At 39.9% G+C, this 21,273-nt stretch overlaps 1 protein-coding gene across 1 annotated transcript in view; it reads left to right on the top strand.

Moving 5' to 3' along the window:
- Positions 1–20,340, top strand: part of CD38 (CD38 molecule) — a 76,522-nt gene extending 56,182 nt beyond the window's left edge. Inside the window, exons 4-8 of the mRNA XM_017875343.1 lie at positions 11,131–11,216; positions 13,752–13,825; positions 15,676–15,768; positions 16,092–16,178; positions 19,283–20,340. Of these exons, the coding sequence (XP_017730832.1) occupies positions 11,131–11,216; positions 13,752–13,825; positions 15,676–15,768; positions 16,092–16,178; positions 19,283–19,346 (404 nt within the window). The 3' untranslated portion in view covers positions 19,347–20,340. The remainder of the gene's footprint in view (positions 1–11,130; positions 11,217–13,751; positions 13,826–15,675; positions 15,769–16,091; positions 16,179–19,282) is intronic.
- Positions 20,341–21,273: the final 933 nt, after the last annotated feature.

Raw genomic sequence — 21,273 nt, 5'->3', positions numbered from 1 at the left:
TTACATTTGATGTGAATGTTATTACTTATAAGGAAGGACTTACTCCTGCCATTTTGTCACTTGTTTTCTGTTTGTTTTGTGGTCTTCTCTTCCTTCTTTCTCTCCTTTCTGTCTTCCTTTTAGTGAAGGTGATTTTTTCAGTTTTCCGCTTTTTATTTTTTGTGTACTGTTATATATTTTTGAGTTTGAAGTTACCATGAGGCTTACAAATAGTATCTTATAATCCATTATTTTAAGCTGATAACAACTTCACACAGTTTGCATAAAGAAACAAACAAGCAGCAAACAGAAAGCTAATAAAAACTCTATACCTTAACTTCATTCTCCCACTATAAAACTTGTTGTTTCTAGTTATGTCTTACTGTACTGTCTTGTATATGTCTTGAAAAGTTATTCGAGTTCTTATTTCTGATTGGCTCATCATTTAGTTTTTCTACTTAAGACAAGAGTAGTTTACACACCATAGTTACGGTGTTACAACGTTCTGTGATTTTCTGTGTACTCACTATTGCCAGTGAGTTTTGTACCTTCAGATGATTTATTATTGCTCATTAGTATCCTTTTCTAATTGAAGTACTCCCTTTAGCGTTTCTTCTAGGACAGGTCTTGTATTGATTAAATCCCTCAGCTTTTGTTTGTCTGGAAAAGTCTGTATTTCTCCTTCATGTTTGAAGGATATTTTCACCAGATGTACTATTCTAGGGTAAAAGCTTTTTTTTTCTTTTCTTTCAGCACTTTAAATATGTCATGCCACTCTGATCTGGCCTGTAAGGTTTCCACTGGAAAGTCTGCTGCCAGATGTATTGGAACGCCATTGTATGCCATTTGTTTCTTTTCTCTTACTGCTTTTAGGATCCTTTCTTTATCCTGGACCTTTGTGAGTTTGATTATCAAATGCTTTGTGGCAGTCTTCTTGAGTTAAATCTGCTTGGTGTTCTATAACCTCCTTGTACTTGGATATTGATGTCTTTCTCTAGGTTTGCAAAGTTCTCTGTTATTATCACTTTGAATAAACGTTCTTTTCTTTTTTTTTTTTTTTTTTTTTTTTGAGACAGGAGTTCGCTGTTGTGTCCAGGCTGGAGTTGTCAGTGGCGCGGATTCTCTCGGGCTCACTGTAAGCGTTCCGGCCTCCCGTGTTCCACCATTTCTCCGCCTTAGTTTTTTCTGTTGTAGCTGGGTTTTACAGCGCACCCGGGCCACCTTGCCGGGGGGGCTTCGGCTAGTTTTTTTTTTTTTTTTTTTGTATTTTTAGTAAGACGGGGTTTTCACCGTGTTAGCCAGGGAGGGTCTCGATCTCCTGACCTGGTGATTCACCCGCCTCCGCCTCCCAAAGTGCTGGGATTACAGGCTTGAGCCACCGCGCCCGGCCTGAATAAACTTTCTACCTGTATCTCTTTTTCTACCTCCTCTTTGAGGCTAGATCCAGTAACTCTTGGATTTGCCCTTTTAAGGCAATTTTCTAGATCCTGCCAGTGTGCTTCGTTGTTTTTTATTCTTCTTTCTTTTGTCTCCTCTGACTGTGTATTTTCAAATAGCCTGTCTTCATGCTCACAAATTCTTTCTTCTGCTTGATCAGTTCTGCTGTAAAAAGACTCTGGTGCAGTCTTCAGTATGTCGTTGCACTTTTCAGCTCCAGAATTTCTACTTGATTCTTTTTAATTATTTCCATCTCTTTGTTAAATTTATCTGACAGAATTCTGAATTATTTCTCTATGTTATCTTGAATTTCTTTCAATTTCCTCAACATGGCTATGTAGGGACCAGCCCCACAGGGTCGGTGGGTTTTTCTCCCCGTGTGCGGAGATGCGAGATTATAGAAATAAAGACACAAGACAAAGAGATAAAAGAAAAGACAGCTGGGCCCAGGGGACCACTACCACCAAGGCGTGGAGACCAGTAGTGGCCCCACATGCCAGGCTGCGCTGTTATTTATTGGATACAAGACAAGGGGGCAGGGTAAGGAGAGTGAACCATCTCCAATGATAGGTAAGGTCACGTGGGTCACATGTCCACTGGACAGAGGGCCCTTCCCTGTTTGGCAGCCGAGGCGGGGAGAGAGAGAGAGAGAGGAGACACTTACATCGTTATTTCTGCATGTCAGAGACTTTTAGTACTTTCACTAATTTTGCTACTGCTATCTAAAAGGCCTGATGTCAGACCCTCCACAAGAGGTGGTGGAGTAGAGTCTTCTCTAACCCCCCCTCCCCACCCGGGGAAAGGGAGACTCCCTTTCCTGGTCTGCTCAGTAGCGGGTGTTTTTCCTTGGCACTGACGCTACCGCTAGACCATGGTCTGCTTGGCAACGGGTGTCTTCCCAGACGCAGGCATTACCGCTAGACCAAGGAGCTCTCTAATGGCCCTGTCTGGGCGTGACAGAGGGCTCACACTCGTCTTCTGGTCACTTCTCACTATGTCCCCTCAGCTCCTATATCTGTATGGCCTGGTTTTTCCTAGGTTATGATTGTAGAGCAAGGATTATTATAATATTGGAACAAAGAATAGTTGCTGCACACTAATGATTAATGATATTCATATATAATCATATCTATGATCTATATCTAGTATAACTATTCTTATTTTATATATTTTATCATACTGGAACAGCTTGTGCACTCGATCCCTTGCCTCGGTACCTGGGTGCTTGCTGCCCACATGGCTATTTTGAATTCTCTGTCTCACATATCTCTGTTTCTTCAGGATTGATCTCTGATGTCTTATTTAATTCATTTGGTGAGGTCATGTATTCCTGGATAGTCTTGACACTTGTAGATGTTTTTCTGTGTCTAGGCATTGTATTTATTGTAGTGTTTACAGCCTGGGCCTGTTTGTACTTGTCCTTGGAAAGACTTTCCAGATATTCTAAAGGACTCGGATGCTGTGATGTATGCTGTATCTGCTGTAGGGGGCCCTGCAAGCCTAGTAATACTGTGGGTCTTTCACACACTCATAGAGTTACCACCTTGATGGTCTTGGACAAAATCTGGAAGAATTCTCTGGATTACCAGGCAGAAATTCTTTTTCTAGTCCCTTTACTTTCTCCCAGAGTCTCTCTCTTTCTGTTCTGACCCACATAAAGCTGGTGACACACTCCACCACAACTAGGACTTTGCTGGGTAAGACTTGAAGCCAGTACAGCACTGGGTCTTGCCCAAGGCCTGCTGTAACCACTTCCTGACTGCCATCTATATTTCCTCAAGGCTCTGGGGCTCTACAATCAGTAGGTGAGAAAGCCAGCCAGACCCGTGTTCTTCTCTGCAGGGTTGGTCCAGAGGTGCCATCCAGGAGCCAGGGACTAGAGTAAGAAACCTTAGAAGTCTACCTAGTATTGCATTGTACTGTGACTAAGCTGGCATTCAAACCACAAGACACAATCCTTCCCATACTGTCTTCCCCTTTTCTAAGGCAGAGGAGCCTCACCTCATGGCCACCACCACCACAGGCCCACAGGGAGTACTGCCAGTGTATTGCTAATATTCCAAGGCCCAAGGGCTCTTCAGTCAGCTTGTGGTTAATGCTGCCTGGCCTGGGACTCACCCTTCAAGGCAGTGGGTACCCCTCTGACCCAGGGCAGGCCGAGAAATGCTATCCAAGAGCCACATCCTGGAATCATGGACCCCAAGTCCAGCTGGTGCTCTACCTCTCTGTGGCTGTACCTGAAGCCAGCAAGTCACAGAGTCTTACCCAAGGCCCATGACATACTAATTGGGTGTCACTTTTGGTTTTTCAGGGCCCGAGGGCTCTTCAGTTAGCTGGCGATGAATCCCGCCAGGTCTGGCTGCTTCCCTTGAAAGCAGCAGGTTCTCTTCTGGCCTGGGGTGTGCCTAGAAATGTCATCTGGGAACCAGGGCCTGGAAATGGGGCCTCATAATTCTGCCGTATCCTGCTGTGGCTGGAGCTGGTATCCAAGAATGCAAGACAAAGTCCTCTCCACTTGTCCGTCTCCTCTTCTCAAGCAGAAGGAAGAGGCATCTTTTGGATGCATGAGCTGTCCAGCCTGGGGATAGGGGAGAGGTGATGCCAGCACTCCCTTGGCTACCCTGGCTGGTGTCTCAGTAGGTCACGTGTGCCCCTAGTCCACTGGCTTTGGGCCCAGTTCAGCATTATGACTAGCCTGGGAGTTGCAGTCATTGTGGCCTAGGCTGCCTTTTAAGTTTACTTAGAGCCCCAGGGCACTTTAGTCTGCAGTAGTAAGGCTTGTGAAAACTCAAGTTTCTAATGCTGGGATTGATAATTCCCTTCTGGCTAGGGCTTATTTAAATGTTCCCTCCGGGGACAGGCATCAGTTGAGTTTGGTCTGGTATTGCTTTCTGCTATAATAGGGCAGCCCTGAGTTCAATGCCTCAGAATTGCTATGCTTTCCCTCTCCCTGGCACACAGAATCACTCGCCACACCAAGCAGCCACTGCTGGGGGGTGGGAGAGGGGTGGCAATCGTGATTTAAGACTGTTCTTCCTACCTCTTCAGTGCCTCTTTCAGTGATGTGAAGTTAAAACCAGGTACTATATGTGCCCCCCGATTCTTGGTTCTTAGGAAGGTGCTTTTCTTGTGTAGATAGTTGTTAAATTGGTGTCTTGTGAAGGGGATGTTTGGTGGAGCCTTCTATTACTCCATCTTGTTCCACTCTCAAGTCTGAGTTCCTTATATATTTTGGATATTAACCCCTTATCAGATGTATGGTTTGCAAATATTTTCTCTCAATCCATAATCCCAAGTTTGTCTCTTTATGCTGTTAATTATTTCCTTTGCTATACAGAAGCAATTTAGTTTGATGTAATCCCATTTATCAATTTTTTGCTTGTGTTGCCTGCACTTTAGGGGTTAAATCCAAAAATATCATAGCCCAGACCAATTTTCTGTAGTTTTTCCCCTGTGTTTTTGCTGTAGTTTAGATATTTGATCCTTTAAACTTCATGTTGAAATTTGATCCCCAATATTGGAGGTGAGACCTAATGGGAAGTATTTGGGTCACGGGGGCAAATCCCTCACAAATGGCTTGAAAGGCTTGGTTAATCCTTGAGTTCTCACTCCCTTAGTTCCCATGAGAGCTGGTTGTTGAAAAGAGCCTGGCACCTCCCCTCTCTTTTGCTTCCTCTTTCACCGTGTGATCTCTGCACACACTGGTTCCCCTTCACCTTCTGCCATGAGTAGAAGCAACTTGAACCCCTAGGCAGATGCCCAGCCTTGGACCTTCCAGCTGGCAGAATGATGAGCCAAGTAAACCTTTTTTTTTTTAATTACCCAGCCTTGGGTATTCCTGTATAGTAACATACCAACAGACTAAGATGGTTTTTTCCTAGTAGTTTTACAGTTTCTGGTCTTATTTAATTGTTTAATTTACTTAAATCAATCTTAAACTTAAAATTTATGTCAATTTTTTGGTTGGCTTTTGCGTATGATATGAGATAAAGGTCCAATTTTATTGTTCTGTGTATTGGTATTCAGTTTTCACAACACCATTTATTGAAGAAACTATATTTTTCTCATTGTGTATTCTTGCCACTTTTGTAAAACAAATCAATTGACTATTCATGCATGAGTTTATTTTTGGGCTCTCTATTCTATTAGAACAGAGATACTCTAAACAGACATATTGGTCAATATGTCTGTTTTTTGTTTTTTGGCCAACACCATGCTGTTTTAATTACTATACCTTTAGTTTGAAATCAGGTAGAGTAATGCCTTCAGCTTTGTTCCCTTTGCTCATGATTAGCTTGGCTATTTGGATTTTTTTGTGGATTCACATGTATTTTATAATTGTTTTTTCTATTTCTGTGAAAAATGATATTGGAATTTCAGCAGAGATTGCATTGAATCTGGATATGTCTTTGGGTAGTATGGACATTTTAACAATATTAATTCTTCCAGTCTATGAGCATGGAATATTTTTTCATGTATTTGTGTCTTTTTCAATCTCTTTCATAAATATTTTGTAGTTTTTGGTGTACAGGTCTTTTACTTTCTTGGTTAAGTTTATTCCTAAGTACTTGTGGGGTTTTTTGTAGCTATTGAAATGGGATTATTCTCTTTATTTGCTTTTCAGCTAGTTTGTTGCTAATGTACAGAAATGCTGTTGATTTTTGTGTGTTGACTTAGCATGCTTCAACTTTACTACGTTTGTCAGTTCTAACAGTTTTTTGCTGGAGTCTTTAGTAGGGTTTTTAAGTATATAAAATTATGGCATCAATAAACAGTGGCAATTTCACTTTTTTTTTTTTTTTTTAGTTGGATGCCTTATCTTTCTCTCACCTAATTGCTCTACAAGAACTTCCATTATTATGTTGAAGAGTAATGACAAGAATGGACATCTTTGTTCTAGATATTAGAAGAAAGGCTTTTAAATTTTCACCATTGAGTATAAGGTAGCTGTGGTCTTCTCATATATGACCTTTATTTTATTGAGGTACATTCCTTGTATACCTAATTTGGCAAGAGTTTTTATTATAAAACGATGTTGAATTTTTCAAATGCTTCTTCTGAATCTAATGAGATGATCACATGGTTTTTGTTCTCTAGTCCGTGAATGTGATATATTACATTTATTAAAGTTTGTGTATGTGGAACCATCCTTGTATCCCAGGGATAAATCCCATTTGATCATGGTTGATGATCCTTTGAGCATATTGTTGAATTCAGTTTGCTAGTATTTTGTTGAGTATCTTTGCATCTGTGTTCACCAAATATCTTGACCTGTAATTTTCTTTTTTTGTAGGGTCTTTGTCTGGCTTTGGTATCAGGGTAGTGCTAGCCTAATGAAAAGAGTCTGAAAATATTTTCTCCTTTTCAACTTTTTGGAAGAGTTTGAGAGTTTGAGGAGGATTGGAATTAGTTCTTTAAATGTTTGATATAATAGCACTCAGCAGTGAATCCATCAGGTCCTGGGCTTTCCTTTGATGGCTTTTAAATTACTGGTTCAGTCTTCTTATTCATTATTCCTATTCAGATTTTTCACTGCCTCATGATTCAGTCTTGGTAGGTTTTATGTATCTAGAAGCTTATCCATTTCCTCTGTGCTATTTAACTTGTTGGCATATATTAATAATTGTTCATAGTGTCTCTTACAACCCTTTGTATTTCTGTGATATCCATTGTAATGTCTTCGTTTTACATTCCTGATATTTATTTGAATCTTCTCATTCTTCTTAGTTAAGCTGGCTAAATATTTTCAGTTTTGTGCATCTCTTCAAAAAAAATTCTAAATTTTGTTAATCTTTTGTGTTGTTTTCCTAGTCTCTATTTTATTTATTTCTGTTCTAATCTTTATTATTTCCTTCCATAATGTTGTGTATTTTTTGAGATCTTTCTTCTTTCTTAATGTAGATATTTATTACTGTAGCTTTTTTCTTAGAACTGCTTTTGCTCCATCCCATATGTTTTGGTATATGGTATTTACATTTTCATGTCTCAATGTATTTTTTAATTTTCCTTTTAATTTTTTGTAGACCCATTGGTTTTTCAAGAACATGCTGTTTAATTTCCATATATTTGTGAATTTTCCAACATTTCTTATTTTTTTGATTTCTAGTTTTCTACCATTGTGGTCAGAGAAGATACTTGATATGACTTTAACCTTCTTAAATTTGCTGAGGCTTGTTTTTGTGTCCTAATATGTGCCCTAATCTAGAAAATATTCTATGTGTGCTTGAGAGGAACGTGTATTACATTGCTGTTGGATAGTGTCGATGCTGATGTATAAGGTCTCTTAGGTTCATTTTGTCTAAAGTATTGTTCATGTTTGTTGTCTCCTTATTAATTTTCTGTTTAAATGATCTGTCTGTTGTTGGAAGTGGATATTGAGGTTCCCTACTATTTTTGCCTTACATGTATCTCTCCTTTCAGATCCTTAAATATGTGTTGTATTGAAGTTCGCTACTATTTTTGCCTTACATTATATTTTTCTTTTCAGAACCTTAAATGTTTGTTGTTTTTATTTAGGTGCTCCAATGTTGGGTGCATGTATATTTACAATTGTTATATTTTCTTGATGACTTGACCCCTTTATCATTATACAGTGTTCTTTGTCTCTTTTTACAGTTTTTGACTTAAAGTCTATTTTGTCTGATGTAAGTGTAGCTACTCCTGATCTCTTTTAGTTTCCATTCACATAGAATATGTTTTTCCATTTCTTCACTTTCAGTTTATATGTGTTCTTAAATGTGAGGTGAGTTTCTTGTTGGCAGCATATAGTTGGATCTTTAAAAAGAAAATCGATTCATTCCCTCTTTTTGTTGAAGAATTAATCCTTTTACATTCAACATAATTATTGATAGGTAAAGAATTGTTACTGCCACTTTATTAATTGTTTTCTGCTTTTTTAGATACTTTGTTTCTTTCTTCTTCTCTTATTGTCTTCCTTGTGGTTTCATTGTTTTATAGCTGCTGGCTGGGTACTGTGATGGCTTCTAGTCACATCATTCATAAGTTGTATTTCTGGCCAGACAATTATGATATTTGGTATCTTAAGTTCAGCAGCACTTCAGGCTGGGCTCCAAGGTTAGGTAGACAGGCAAGATCAGAGGCTATGCTCCTTAGAAATGTGCAGTTGAGGATCACCTTCCTGAGAATGGAGCCATGCGGTTGGCTTTGGCTGAAGTGAACAGCTGTTTGACCTTCCAGGTCAACTGGGACTAACTCTGATGCTTCTCCAAAATGCACTGAGGTAAAAGTTTCCCTGCCTGGGTAGGTCATTGGCAGGCATTTTGGCTGAGTGGAGCCACTGCTTGACTTCCTGGATCAATTAAATCTAGCCTTTATGTTTCTTTAGGATGGGCAAAGGCAGTCATTTACCTGCCTGGGTTGGGTCGCTGGACTGGTCTCTGAGGCTAGGCATGGAATCTAGCTATCTAGGAACTTAAGCTAGACTAAACTTCCCCAAGTGGTTCTGAAGGAGACCAACTCAGCTTGTTTGGGGCCATGAAGTTGGCTGCTGTTTCCCATAGGATGCCACAGCTGGCAGAAGCACAGAGATATCATCAAGATCCACATACTGATCACTGTGACTTCTGTGTCCTTTCTTTGTTTCTACCTAAGCTGGTGCAGTCTAGTTGTCCTGGTATCCTCAGTGTTCCCCGTGAGAGGAGACTGGAGTGAGCTTTCCTGGGAAACATCTTGAAATGCTAGGGAAGATGGATGACTGCATCTGGTTCTCTTTCCCCTTATAGAAACCATGGCCCAGGAAAATTTTCTCCATCTGGCTTTGTGTCGTCTTTTGAGGGAGGGGAAGGGGTGGCATAGTCAAAGTGAGATCATCCTTCTTACCCATCCAATTTGGTTTTCATTCAGTTCTATGGACCATGTAGGTGTCTCAAGTTTGTTTACAAGTATTGAAGCCTTTAAAAAGACATCCTAGTCTGTGGATAATTGCTAGTTGAACTTTAGTGGGAGTAGAGTCTGAGACTTTCTACCCTGCCATCTGCTCTAGGCTTTAAGTATTCAGTTCTGGAGGCTAAGAAGGCCACGATCAAGGCACTGGCAAAGTCAACGTCTAGTGAAGACTTGCTTTCTGCTTGTAGCTACGTCCTCACATGGCAGAAGGCAGAAGAGTAAAAAACCTGATTTTTATATTTTAATTTTTTAATATTTTGGCTTACTTTTTTCTCAACATTTTAACCAGATTTAGTTTTGCCTTGTTTATTATTTATTTATGTATTTGTTACCATTTTTTCATTGTTTCTTTTATCTCTTTCTTTCTCTCCTTCCTTTTCTTTTCTTTTCTCTTTTCTTTTCTTTTCTTTTTTCTTCCTGTCTTTTCTTTCTTCCTTGTCTTTCTCTCACCCAGGCTGCAGTGCAGTGGCACAATCTCAGCTCACTGCAGCCTCAACCTCCTGTGCTCAAGCAATCCTTCTGCCTCAGCCTCTTGAATAACTGGGACTACAGGTGTGCACCACCATACCCAGCTAATTTTAGTATTTTTTGTACAGACAGAGTTTACCATGTTGCCCAGGTTAGTCTCGAACTCCTGGGCTCAAGCGATTCAACTGCCTTGGCCTCCCAAAGTGGGAATACAGGTGTAAGCCACTGCATCCAGCCTATTTGTTTTACTATGAAGTTCTTAATTTATTCCATAACCTTCTAATCTCCTTTTTTTCTCTTGCCTTTTTTATATTCTTGATTTTGTTTCTGTTCCTTGTCAAATTTTCTTCTTTTGTTTTATTCCTAACTTTAAAATTTATTTAATGGTATGTTTTTATAATGGCAGACAGCAATGGGGAAGAATCCTATTGGGAGAGGAAAGATGACAAACTGAGAGAATTCTTTCCAGATGTGGTTGTGAAGATAAAAGAGGTTTATATTCATGAAAGCATATATACTTAAACCACATTACAAAATGTATGTCCATTTCACCATCAACATCTTTACCTCTGTTGGGAAGATAATTCCTTTTGACTCCACAATAATTATTTATATCTATACATGGGAATGTTTCTTTTTTATTTGTGTGGTTTTGGTTTTAAACATTTAATCATAATAAGACTCCTAGAATTACTATATCATGTGCTCTCTGAAGGCAAAATTCCCATCTAATTTATCTTTCTATTTTATCTTTCTACCTCTAAGAACTAAAACTCAATAAACGTGCATTAAGGCAGATATCCTTGGGAGAAGTGACACAGAAACTATGTATTCATGTTCTATGTCTATTGTACTTTGCTCAGGGATAAGACTGCTTTGATGAGGGCAAGTGTAGGAAGACTCTGAGGCCATCGGAGAGTAAGTGGTGAAGACTTAAGAAGGTGGGGCAGGAAACTCCGCAAGAGAGAGTTGTCAGGAAGCAGAAAAGCAGCTGGCAAAAGCAACCACTGAAGGACTGGTTTTACCTCTTAATTCTTCTTGTACTGGGGATAATGTAGAGGGCTTGTCTCTGTCAGATGAACTTTTGCTAGCATTTCCCAGAATCATGACTCAAAACTTGCCATTGTGTTCCCATCTGGGATTTGGAAGATTAGGTAAGAAGTTGGAAGGAATTCAGGGGACACTTAGTTAAATTGGGTCAAAATGTGTCCATTCTCCAGCCTCCGTCTTGGCAGTGACACATTGGAAAATGGTTTCACTATGATTGAACAGCCAGGGAAGAGTAGAGCTTATTTATACTCTCTCTTTTCCACTTTATTTTCTACAAACTGTGTCTTTTAGAAATAAACTATCAATCTTGCCCAGACTGGAGAAAGGACTGCAGCAACAACCCTGTTTCGGTATTCTGGAAAACAGTTTCCCGCAGGGTAAGTACCAAGCAGTGAAATTCTAGAGCTTTGGAGACCACAGAACTTAAGATGTCATCCAGTCAGTGCTTGGTTTTAACACTTTTGGATTACAGACACTTTTAGAAATGAAAATATAGGATTCATTCCTGAGAAAAAGGTACGGAAGCACATGCCAGAAAATGTACACATCCAAGTTTAGAACATTCTTAGAGGGTCCATGGGCTCCAGTTGCAGAATCTTTGTGCGTACACATGGTGTCTGACTTAAACCAGCAACCTGGGGCTTGGTTTAATCCTCTGATTCGGGTATTAGTCAATCTTAGATTCCTGGGACAGTAGTAACAATCTACATGTATAGACCCCTTACTATGTGGCAGGTACAGTCCTCAGGTATTTACATGAACTAAGAACTTGCATCTTCACCAGAACCCTGTGAAGCAGGTGCCGTGAGTATTGTGCCCATTTAACACATAACAACGTGAAGGTACAAGTAAATAAGGAATTTACTAAATGTACAGAATTAGTAAGAGGCATATGTGGGAGTTTATCCCAAGCTGTCGGACTCCAGATTCAGAATCTAGGCTGGGAAATACTCATCACTCCACCCTCTACCTATTTTTTTAAAAAACTGATACATAATAATTTTACATATTTATGGGGTATGTAGTGATGTGGTGATACATATAAGGTATAGTGATGAGATCAGGGTAATTAACATAGCTATCATCTATGGTGCCTTCTTGCTGTGTCCTCACATGGCAGAGGCAGAGGGGCTAAAGGAACCTAGCTAGTTCCCTGGAGCCCTTTCATAAGGGTGTTAATCCCATTCATGAGGACAGAACCCTTAGGGCCTAATTATCTCCTAAAGGACTCACCACTTATTAGCATCACATTGGTCTTAGGTTTCAACATAAGAAACACATACATTCAAATCCTAGCAGCATATCTGTGACAAGCCTTGAAGTGCGTTCCTCTTGTCATTCTCATTGAGTCATCCTCATAGGTAGTGTGACAAATCCCCACATTAAAGGTGAAGAAACTAAGACTCAGAAGTTAAGTGACTCATCCAAGTTCCCTGGGCTAATAAGTTGCAGACCCAAGAGCCTAACCTAGGTCTTCTTGATTCCAAAGCCATGCTCTTCAATTTTGTTCTTTGAATCTGCTTATTGGTTCTGTCTTTTAAAGGACAGGTTTGATCTTCACTCTAGGTTGGTACCTAGCTATACCTCTGTCTTAGGGGGATTCATGTAAACCCTGGTATGATGGAAACAGAAAAACAGCCTGGAAGTTGTAAGGTTTAGACTTGGGCAGATTCCTTTACTCATTCTGATCTTCTGATTTCTCATTTATCAAATGGAAATCAAAATTTGCCTGTTCCATAGGGTTACTGCAATGTTTAAATGAGATGCCACTATCCTACAATGTCACTCAAAATCCACCCACTTCAAAAATAATTTATTGAGTACTTACTATGGACAGTGGACAGTCATGGGTACTTTATAGTTTTTGTTTGTTTGGTTTTTCTGAGAATAGTTTCCATTTCACTACTCTATGGTATGTTTTAGGACAGTGCTGGTGCTAAAATCTTTTAAAGCCAAGTCACATTTTATGTGTATCAAGAACCTCCTTGTGTTCCCCACTCAGTCCCTGGCACTAGGAATACAGAGTTGCATGTGATTGAAGGCGTCCTGCCCTTGTGAGCTACCAGCACCTTTATTTTGCCAATCACTCATGGACATATGTGGATGGCCTTCTTTTTTCAGACTTGTCCCTTTCTTTTTCTGATAACAGAAGCAGGGTTTTTTTTTTTTTAATTTTAATTTTGTGGGTAGGTTAAACTCATCATTATAATACAATACAGTTGGATAATGTGGAGGGAATGTAGGATGTTGTCAGAGTCAGAGAAGGGGACCTGAGCTAGTCCCAGGGGTTGGGGAGGCCTCCTGGAGGGAGCATATAGAACACTTTATTTTGTTCATTTCATTTTTTCCAAAGTCTAACAAAGATTCCTGCTGAATATTTCTTGCATCAAGAAATAAGACTCTTTGCTCAAGCATATTTATTCATTCATTTATTCAGCCCTCCTTTCTGTCTGTGCTTTTCCAGGCCTGAGGGTCCCCTGTTCTCTCCTCAGTTTCCCCTTTTGTGGTGTTGCCATTTCCCTTATCCCTGAATCATCCACCTGCTCCCACTAAATAAAGCATAGTGTCTGCAGTGCATGACACTGAGAAAACACTTTCATCTTCCCCTCTAGACAGTCTTCTTATTCATTTGGACTTCTGACTTCTGAACCACTGAACCACCAGCTCTATGAACTATCACACTGAACATTGTTCACTTACAGATTGGAGCAACTGCTTCAAGAACTCTGATATGAAGCATAATCTGTCCAGTGGCTTGGAATGAAAATTGTGTAGACCTGACATTCCTGTGCTAAAACCATATAGAATATCCTTCCTTAACCAGCTATTGCTAAGTATTGTTTTGAATGAAACTGCTGGAGGTTTGTGATTAAGTTTGCATGATGAATGGTGAGCTTTTTTTTTTTTTTAAGTTTGCAGAAACTGCCTGTGGTGTGGTCCATGTGATGCTCAATGGATCCCGCAGTAAAATCTTTGACAAAAACAGGTAACACATTTATTTTGCATCTTGTTTGCAAGTATCCTGTTGCAAATATCACAGTGGATATCTCATCTCTAGAAAGAATATGCTTTTCATGTTTCAGGTCAGTTCTGAAGATTTGGGCCAAAAAAGGTAAAAATTTTGAATTCTGTGGAGAGAGTTGTCTTCTAAGTCAATGTGTTTGTCTGATTTCTCCTTTGCCAAAAATCATCTACCAGGTTCTAATGACCACTGCACTATATCTAGCCCCTGCTCTTAACTTTTCCAGTCCTAGTGTAATTTTCTCAGCTTTCTCTCCCGTTACACTCCACCCTACCTGTTGCTCAACATTGTTCACACAGTTCCCCCATATCACCTACCTCCCCTGCTCCCTTCTGTCTAAATCCTCACCATCCATGAAGACCTGCCTTGACTCTCCTCTCCTCCAGGAAAATTGTGTTCCCCAGTTCAGTAGTAAAACTACTACTGGGAAATCGGGAACTGTGCTGGGCTCTTGGCCTTCACTATCTTTTTGCAGACATTGTCAGCAATGTACTGTAGTGGTTAAAAGCAAGTACTGGAGGTCATTACATATTATCTGTGTGACCTTAGGCAGGGCAGTCAACCTCTGCGAGCCCCTGTATATGTACCTGAAGAGTTGATGGTGATGGGAAGATTAACTGAGACAACAGATGAAAAATGCTGAGCTCTGTGCCTGACAACAGAGAAAGTGCTCAACGAGAATCAGCTATTATTCTCATTTGAAAATGATCCTCGCCACTGAATGTCGCCACACCTGTGCCTTTCTTGTCTGATCTCCTTCTATACTTAACAGTTTTTACTACACTGATTGCCTTTTGGCATTTGTTCTCTAATTTTGTTCTCTAATCCCGCCTAAGGCTGACTGAAAGGAGGAAGCATATATTAATTTGCCTTGTAAACTCTAGGTGCCCCAAATTAATTTTTCTTCTCTCCTGTTTTAATATTTAATTCTACAAGGAAGCATTTGTCCTTTTGTCTTCTGATCCCGAATTTTTTGGGTAAAAGCATTAACATTGCAGAATTTTATAATCTGATGTTATGGTTCAAGTACTTGCAACAGGAGTGTCAGTTGTCAGAGACTAACAGGGAAGAGTTTAGGAATGGGATTGGGGAGGCCACAATAGTCTTTCAAAGCATTGCCTCGCAAACGTCACTGAGCATATGAATCATGTGGGGATTGTTTAACTGCAGATCATTTCAGCAGGTGGTGGTGACTGAAATTCTACATTTCTTTCTTTCCTTTTTTTTTCTTTTGAGACAGAATCTCGCTCTGTCGCCCAGGCTGGAGTGCAGTGATGTGACCTTGGCTCACTGCAAGCTCCGCCTCCCGGGTTCACACCATTCTCCTGCCTCAGCCTCCCTCAGCTGGGACTACAGGCACCCGCCACCACACCCGGCTAATTTTTTGTATTTTTAGTAGAGACGGCATTTCACCCTGTGTTAGCCAGGATGGTCTCGATCTCCTGACCTCATGATCTGCCTGCCTTGGCCTCCCAAATTGCTGGCATTACAGGTGTGAGCCACCACGCCCGGCCGAAATTCTACATTTCTAATGAGATCTCAGGTGATGTTCATTAGGTCGGTCTAAGGACCACTTTTCGAATAGCAGATATTTAAAGAATCAACATTAATGCACAACTTAAGAATTTTATTTTGAGAATCTTGTTAACCAAGGGTCATGCTGAATAAGAAAATGTTATTGATTTGCAATTTGATGCGTCAACTCCAAAGGATAGGTCCTAGCCAGTGCCTTTCTGCCTGCTGGTTTTTAAGTGGGGGCGTGGATGCTTTTGTTTGGGGCTGACGTTTGCGGTTCTTTGTTTCTTCTGTTTTAGCACTTTTGGGAGTGTGGAAGTCCATAATTTGCAACCAGAGAAGGTTGAGACACTAGAGGCCTGGGTGATACATGGTGGAAGAGAAGATTCCAGGTATATCTTACTACTTTGTACCCAAGGGTTATTTTATGAATCAGTCCACAAAAGAATCCACAGTCACAAGAATGCATTGGGAACAAACTGACTCGGGAAATGAAGGTACATGAATCTCAACAGCCTCTTGACTTTATCTCCACAAAGGATATTTAACTGCTTGACATTTCAGCTCCCCTGCAGACCCAGGAGCTGTTAGAGACTGGGCCTCTACTTTGCCTCTTTATCCAAGGGCCTTGTCCAGGGCCCGCTACAGAAACAGAGAGACTCCAAAAATGTTTGTGAGATCTTGTAATTTTAATTCTTTCTTCTTTCTTCCCCAGAGACTTATGCCAGGATCCCACCATAAAAGAGCTGGAATCGATCATAAGCAAAAGGAATATTAGATTTTTCTGCAAGAATATCTATAGGTAATTCATTTCTTCTTGAATAAAAAAATGACTGTCTTGTCAACTGTAGAATTTCCTTTATTCCTCAGCCTCCTCTGAGCTTGGAGGGCTGTGTGAATCTTCCTTGGGCCTTGATGGTGATCACAGATGGCAGCCTCTGGTGATCTCTGTCCCTCCTTCCAAGCCTAGTCCAGAAGGTATCCTAGCTAGTGGCCTTCACTTGGCTGCCTTTCCTCATCCATCTCTACTGGTCCCAAGTAGGACTTGCCTCTAAGGTTGGCACCACCTTTGACGGCATATTTTCTGATTCCCAGTGTGAGTGGCCCAGCCCAGGGTTCACTGGCCTAGTAGGTTTCAGGGGAGAAAGGGAATGTTTTGCTAAGCCCTTTCTTCCAAGTTGTAAAATGCTTGTGATTTGACATCATTTTGCTTGTGACGCTTCCTTAGTTGGATCTGAGCACAGATGCCTAACACCTGATAAGGTGTCACATGGCAGTCTACCAAGATCTATCTTTTTTAAATTAAAAAAAAATTTTTAAATTGTTTCTAATAATTTGTGTTTATTAGAAAACAGTTTAAAAATTACAGATAGATATGTATTTTTAAAAGTCACCTGTCATTCTAGTTTCAAAACTGAGACCCTCACTCACTTTTAAGCAGTTGTGACCAATGGTGTAGGTAGGGACTCATTGGTAGAGGCATCTTTGGAGATTTTCCCACATGTAATAGCTTGGAACAAGATGGATGCAGAGAGGAAAAGCTGTTCAAAGGAGGTAGAAGCTGAGATGCTAGAATATTGTTCCTGTCTCCATGTCACTACCTTCTCCCACTAACCGTATCAGAAAGCAGGATAGATTCTGGGGACTCTACTGATGGCTTTTGTTTCCCAAATGACCGGAATTCCCCATCAGTTAGCTTGCTTCTCTCTGGAAACTGCCAGAAAAGGCCATGAGCATTCTATAGCAGTTGACAGGAAAACAGAAAGAATGAATGAAGGAGCAACTGTAAAAGAAATCTTGCAGATATCTGACCAGTCTAAGCTGTTGCATGATGATATGTTGCATGGAGCAAATAGAATAGTAGAAACCTAGACAATGGCTGGAAAATAAAGATGGTCTTATCCCCAATACTCTTTTATCTTTTTTGTCTTATTAAACATTAACCTTTTTCTCATAAATGACCAGAAGACTTTTATATTAGAATTCATCAACTCCCCTCTTTTGTGTCTGCTGTAGGCTCCAAGTGAGCTCACTCATTCTCCATCTGGAAGGAAAATATGGGCATGGCTTCCATTTGGACTTGTACAGACAGTGGCCCATATGGGAACCAGGTCATTTATAAGCCAGCACTTGTTATTCAGAGCATCAGATCATGTGACTTTAAACTTGGGGATCATCTTTGAAATCACTGCTCCTTTTCTCTGACCGTGAAGTTGCAATATATTCAGTATGACTCTTTGAATGACTGGACTGGCAGGACCCCGTGTGGTGTCTAACTGCCGTGTGGCTTTGAAGAACAGTTGTTTATCTCTAGGGGAGCCCAGGGTGAATGTCATGGATACAGACATAGACTGTAGTTTAAATCTCTCCATCCCAAACACACCTTCTAATTTTAGCAAACTTCTGTCTAGCTGTTTTGGTGTGATTATTTAATAATTAAACAGAAGTATAATTAAAGTTAAATTAAAAATATAAAATAAATTTATTTTATTATTAATAATATTTTTGAATTTATACTTAATACTAGTAATTATAAATATATTTTTGCTGCTTATTATATCATATAAGAGGTAAACTAGGAGTTAAAAATTTACAGATATTATATATATTATAAAGACCTATACAGGTTAGACTTCCTAATGACTCTAATATTGACCCCTTAATAAATTTCATCACTCAGAGACAAACACTATTAACATGTTTATTTCCAAGACTCTTTTTTTTTTAAGTATACACACTCATGGTTCTGATACAATGTATATGGAATTTCTTAACACATGTTTATATGTTTTAACCAGTGGAATGAACAGAAGGTAGCAGTACTTTTTTTGGATATCATAAAATTAGCAAACGGTCAGCGTGCTTTATCCAGCTAGTGCCCTCTAGTGGCACTTAAAAAAAAAACCCTAGAGGGTGCATTAATTCTTTTGTTACTTCAAAACACAAGGCGCGTCCATTTTATGGGGATATTGGATATGAATACTTACATGTTCATGGAGAGAGATCATCTTAACAGCATAATTGCTACTTTTCCAAAATTGAATTCCCAATTAGAAACTAGAATTAATAAACATACTCACATTCTCCTCATTTAATATAAAGCAAAGGTAGCTTCAAAAATCCTAAATAGTCTTAGAAAGATTTCTTTTCTATAGCAGCATTTCCTTAATAAAGAGGATACTTTGTTTTCCTAGGATGTCTTCATGTGGGGATCCCAGGTTACCGTATGGGTGAGGATGGAGTGAGTCTATACTTAACAGCTGCTGTGCCCAGCTGGTCATGACAGTTAACTAGGGATGGGCGATCCATCACAAGGGCAGGTTCTGACACCTCTTCCTTCCAGAAGCCTAGGGGTGCTGGCAGCCGCTTCTGAGGATCTCTCTCTTCCTTGGCTCATATTTAGCAAAATCAAATTTAAAGAACCCCATTCCTCGCTATCCACCATCCCCCTATTCATGTGCCAGCCACTCCCATTGGCTCCTGTTGCTTTAGCTAATTTTTATGAAAAAAAGAGTCATTCGCCCGTTAGGTACTTATCTAAGGTTTGTTTCAAAGCAAGTTTGGTCCCCTTGCTGAGGGTCTCCAGCTTTTCCCCGGTGGTCTATAACCTCTGCCTCTGACCCTGGGTTCAACACTCCCTTAGGAAGCTTCTGAAGAGAGGAAAGCAAATTAGCCACAGAAGCTGTGGGGGTCCCTGGCCTTGGTTGCTGCTCCTGCTGTTTTTTGACCACCAGCTGACATGGCTAGCTCCCCTCCTGACATGTCACTGCAGGAGAGGAATTTGTATGGATGCTAAGTGGTCTGTGCATCTTGTCGTCGCTAAAAAAGGGGCTTCCTCCATTAGTGAATTGGACCACAGATGTATCCTATGGCCTCTTGATTTCCTTTTTTGCTTTCTCGTCACAGACCTGACAAGTTTCTTCAGTGTGCGAAAAATCCTGAGGATTCTTCTTGCCTATCTGAGATCTGAGCCAGTTGCCATGGTCGTTTTAGCTCCTTGACTCCTTGTGGTTTATGTCAACATACATGACTCGGCCTACTTGCTGGTGCAGAGCTGAAGATTTTGGAGGGTCCTCCACGATAAGGTCAACACCAGAGATGGAAGCCTTTTTCCCCAAAGTCTTAAAATAACTTGTATCATCAGCATAGCTTTTATTGTGATCTCTCAATCGTCAAGACAAATTATTGCATAAGATTAGAATGAAAATTGTATATTAAGTTACTTCATTTAATTCTCATGTGATCCTTTTATGTTGTTTATATGTTGGTAACATCCTTTCTACTGAAAAATGACCACACCAAACCTCTCTTACTAGAACAGTCAAGTGAAGAAAAACGAATGCTCAAGTTTTCAGAAAGCATTACATTTCCAAATGAATGACCTTGTTGCATGATATATTTTTGTACCCTTCCTACAGATACTCAAACCATAAACTTCATGGCCATGGGTGATGTTGGTGAAAATTACTCTGTAGGATATAAGTTACCCACATACTTGGTACTTTACCTCTAAACCTTCCGACAGTGCTGTGAGGTTGGTATCTCATTTTTTAGATGAGAAAATAGGAACTCAGAGAGGTTATATATTTAAGTTGGTGCAAAAGTAATTGCAAGTTTTGCCGTTGGAAGGAATGGCAAAACCACGATTACTTTTGCACCAACCTAATAATTTGCCATAAGTCCTACATTTAGTATCAAGCTAGAGACTAAATCTGAACTCAACTCTGTCCAACTCCAAAATTCATGTGCTTTTTCCTTCTAGGTCTTTCGTACCAAACTAATAGTAGTTTCTATCTCTTCCAACAAATGCATGTTTGATTAAATTGACTAGAATGGAATCTGGAATGTAGTTCTTCTGGATGGCTCCAAAACACGTTTTTCTTCCCCTGTCTTCCTCCTCCTCTTCATGCTCAGCATTTTATATATGCACTTAAAATATACTTGTTCCTGATATTGCTAGCTTATGTTTTCTCTCTTTTTTCATGGATTAACCTTGCTTGATGGCTTTAACAATTGTATTACTTTTTCAAAGAACCAAGCTTTAGCTTCATTGATTTTTTTCTATTTAATTGGGTTTTGCTCTTCCCTTTATCATTGGAAACATAGAAATGCTTTCTAATTTCTTTGGGTAGATTTATTTATTCAGCTTCTTGAGATGGAAGTTTAGATCATTGATCCTTCAGCTTGTTTTCTTTTTGTATACATAGATTTTAGGACGATACACTTTCCTTTGAGCTCTGCTTTAGCTGCAGCTCTTATGTTTTGATATGCCTCTCTTTATTATCCTTCAGTTAAAAATACCTTTCAGTGCATTGTTATGTAGAAATATGTGCTTAGTTTTTACCATCTGGAGATTTTCTAGTTTTGAAAAAAAACAAGCCAGGCATGGTGACTCACACCTGTATCCCCAGCACTTTGGGAAGCCGAGGCAGGAGGATCACCTGAGCTCAGGAATTTTTACACCAGCCTGAGCAAAACAGTAAGATATTATTTCTTAAAAAAAATTACCTGGCTATGGTATTGTACACCTGTAGTCCCAGCTACTCCAGAGCCTGAGGTGGGAGGATTGCTTGAGCTTGGGAGGTTGAGGCTGCAGTGAGCTGTGATCACACCACTGCACTCCAGCCTGGGTGACAGAGTGAGACCCTGTCTCAAAAAAACCAAAAATAAATAAAATAAAGCATATGTGTGGAATAAAGAATAAATAAGTTAATTTGAGACTCCTTCGGGGAATGACCACAATTTATTGAACATAGCCTAAATGTTGGAGTCAGGCATTTCTGGATTCATATTTTGACATCACGGTGTCATCTTGACCAAAATACCTAAACTTTCTGAACTTCAGCTTCCTTGCCCCTCAAATAAGGATGACAAAACTTTCCCCTGTTAAAATGTGG

Source organism: Rhinopithecus bieti, unplaced genomic scaffold (genome assembly GCF_001698545.2).
Source record: "Rhinopithecus bieti isolate Rb0 unplaced genomic scaffold, ASM169854v2 scaffold_9237, whole genome shotgun sequence".
Taxonomy (NCBI): Eukaryota; Metazoa; Chordata; class Mammalia; order Primates; family Cercopithecidae; genus Rhinopithecus; species Rhinopithecus bieti.
Note: the sequence above shows the minus strand (reverse complement) of the source record. Positions and strands in the feature narration are given on the sequence as shown.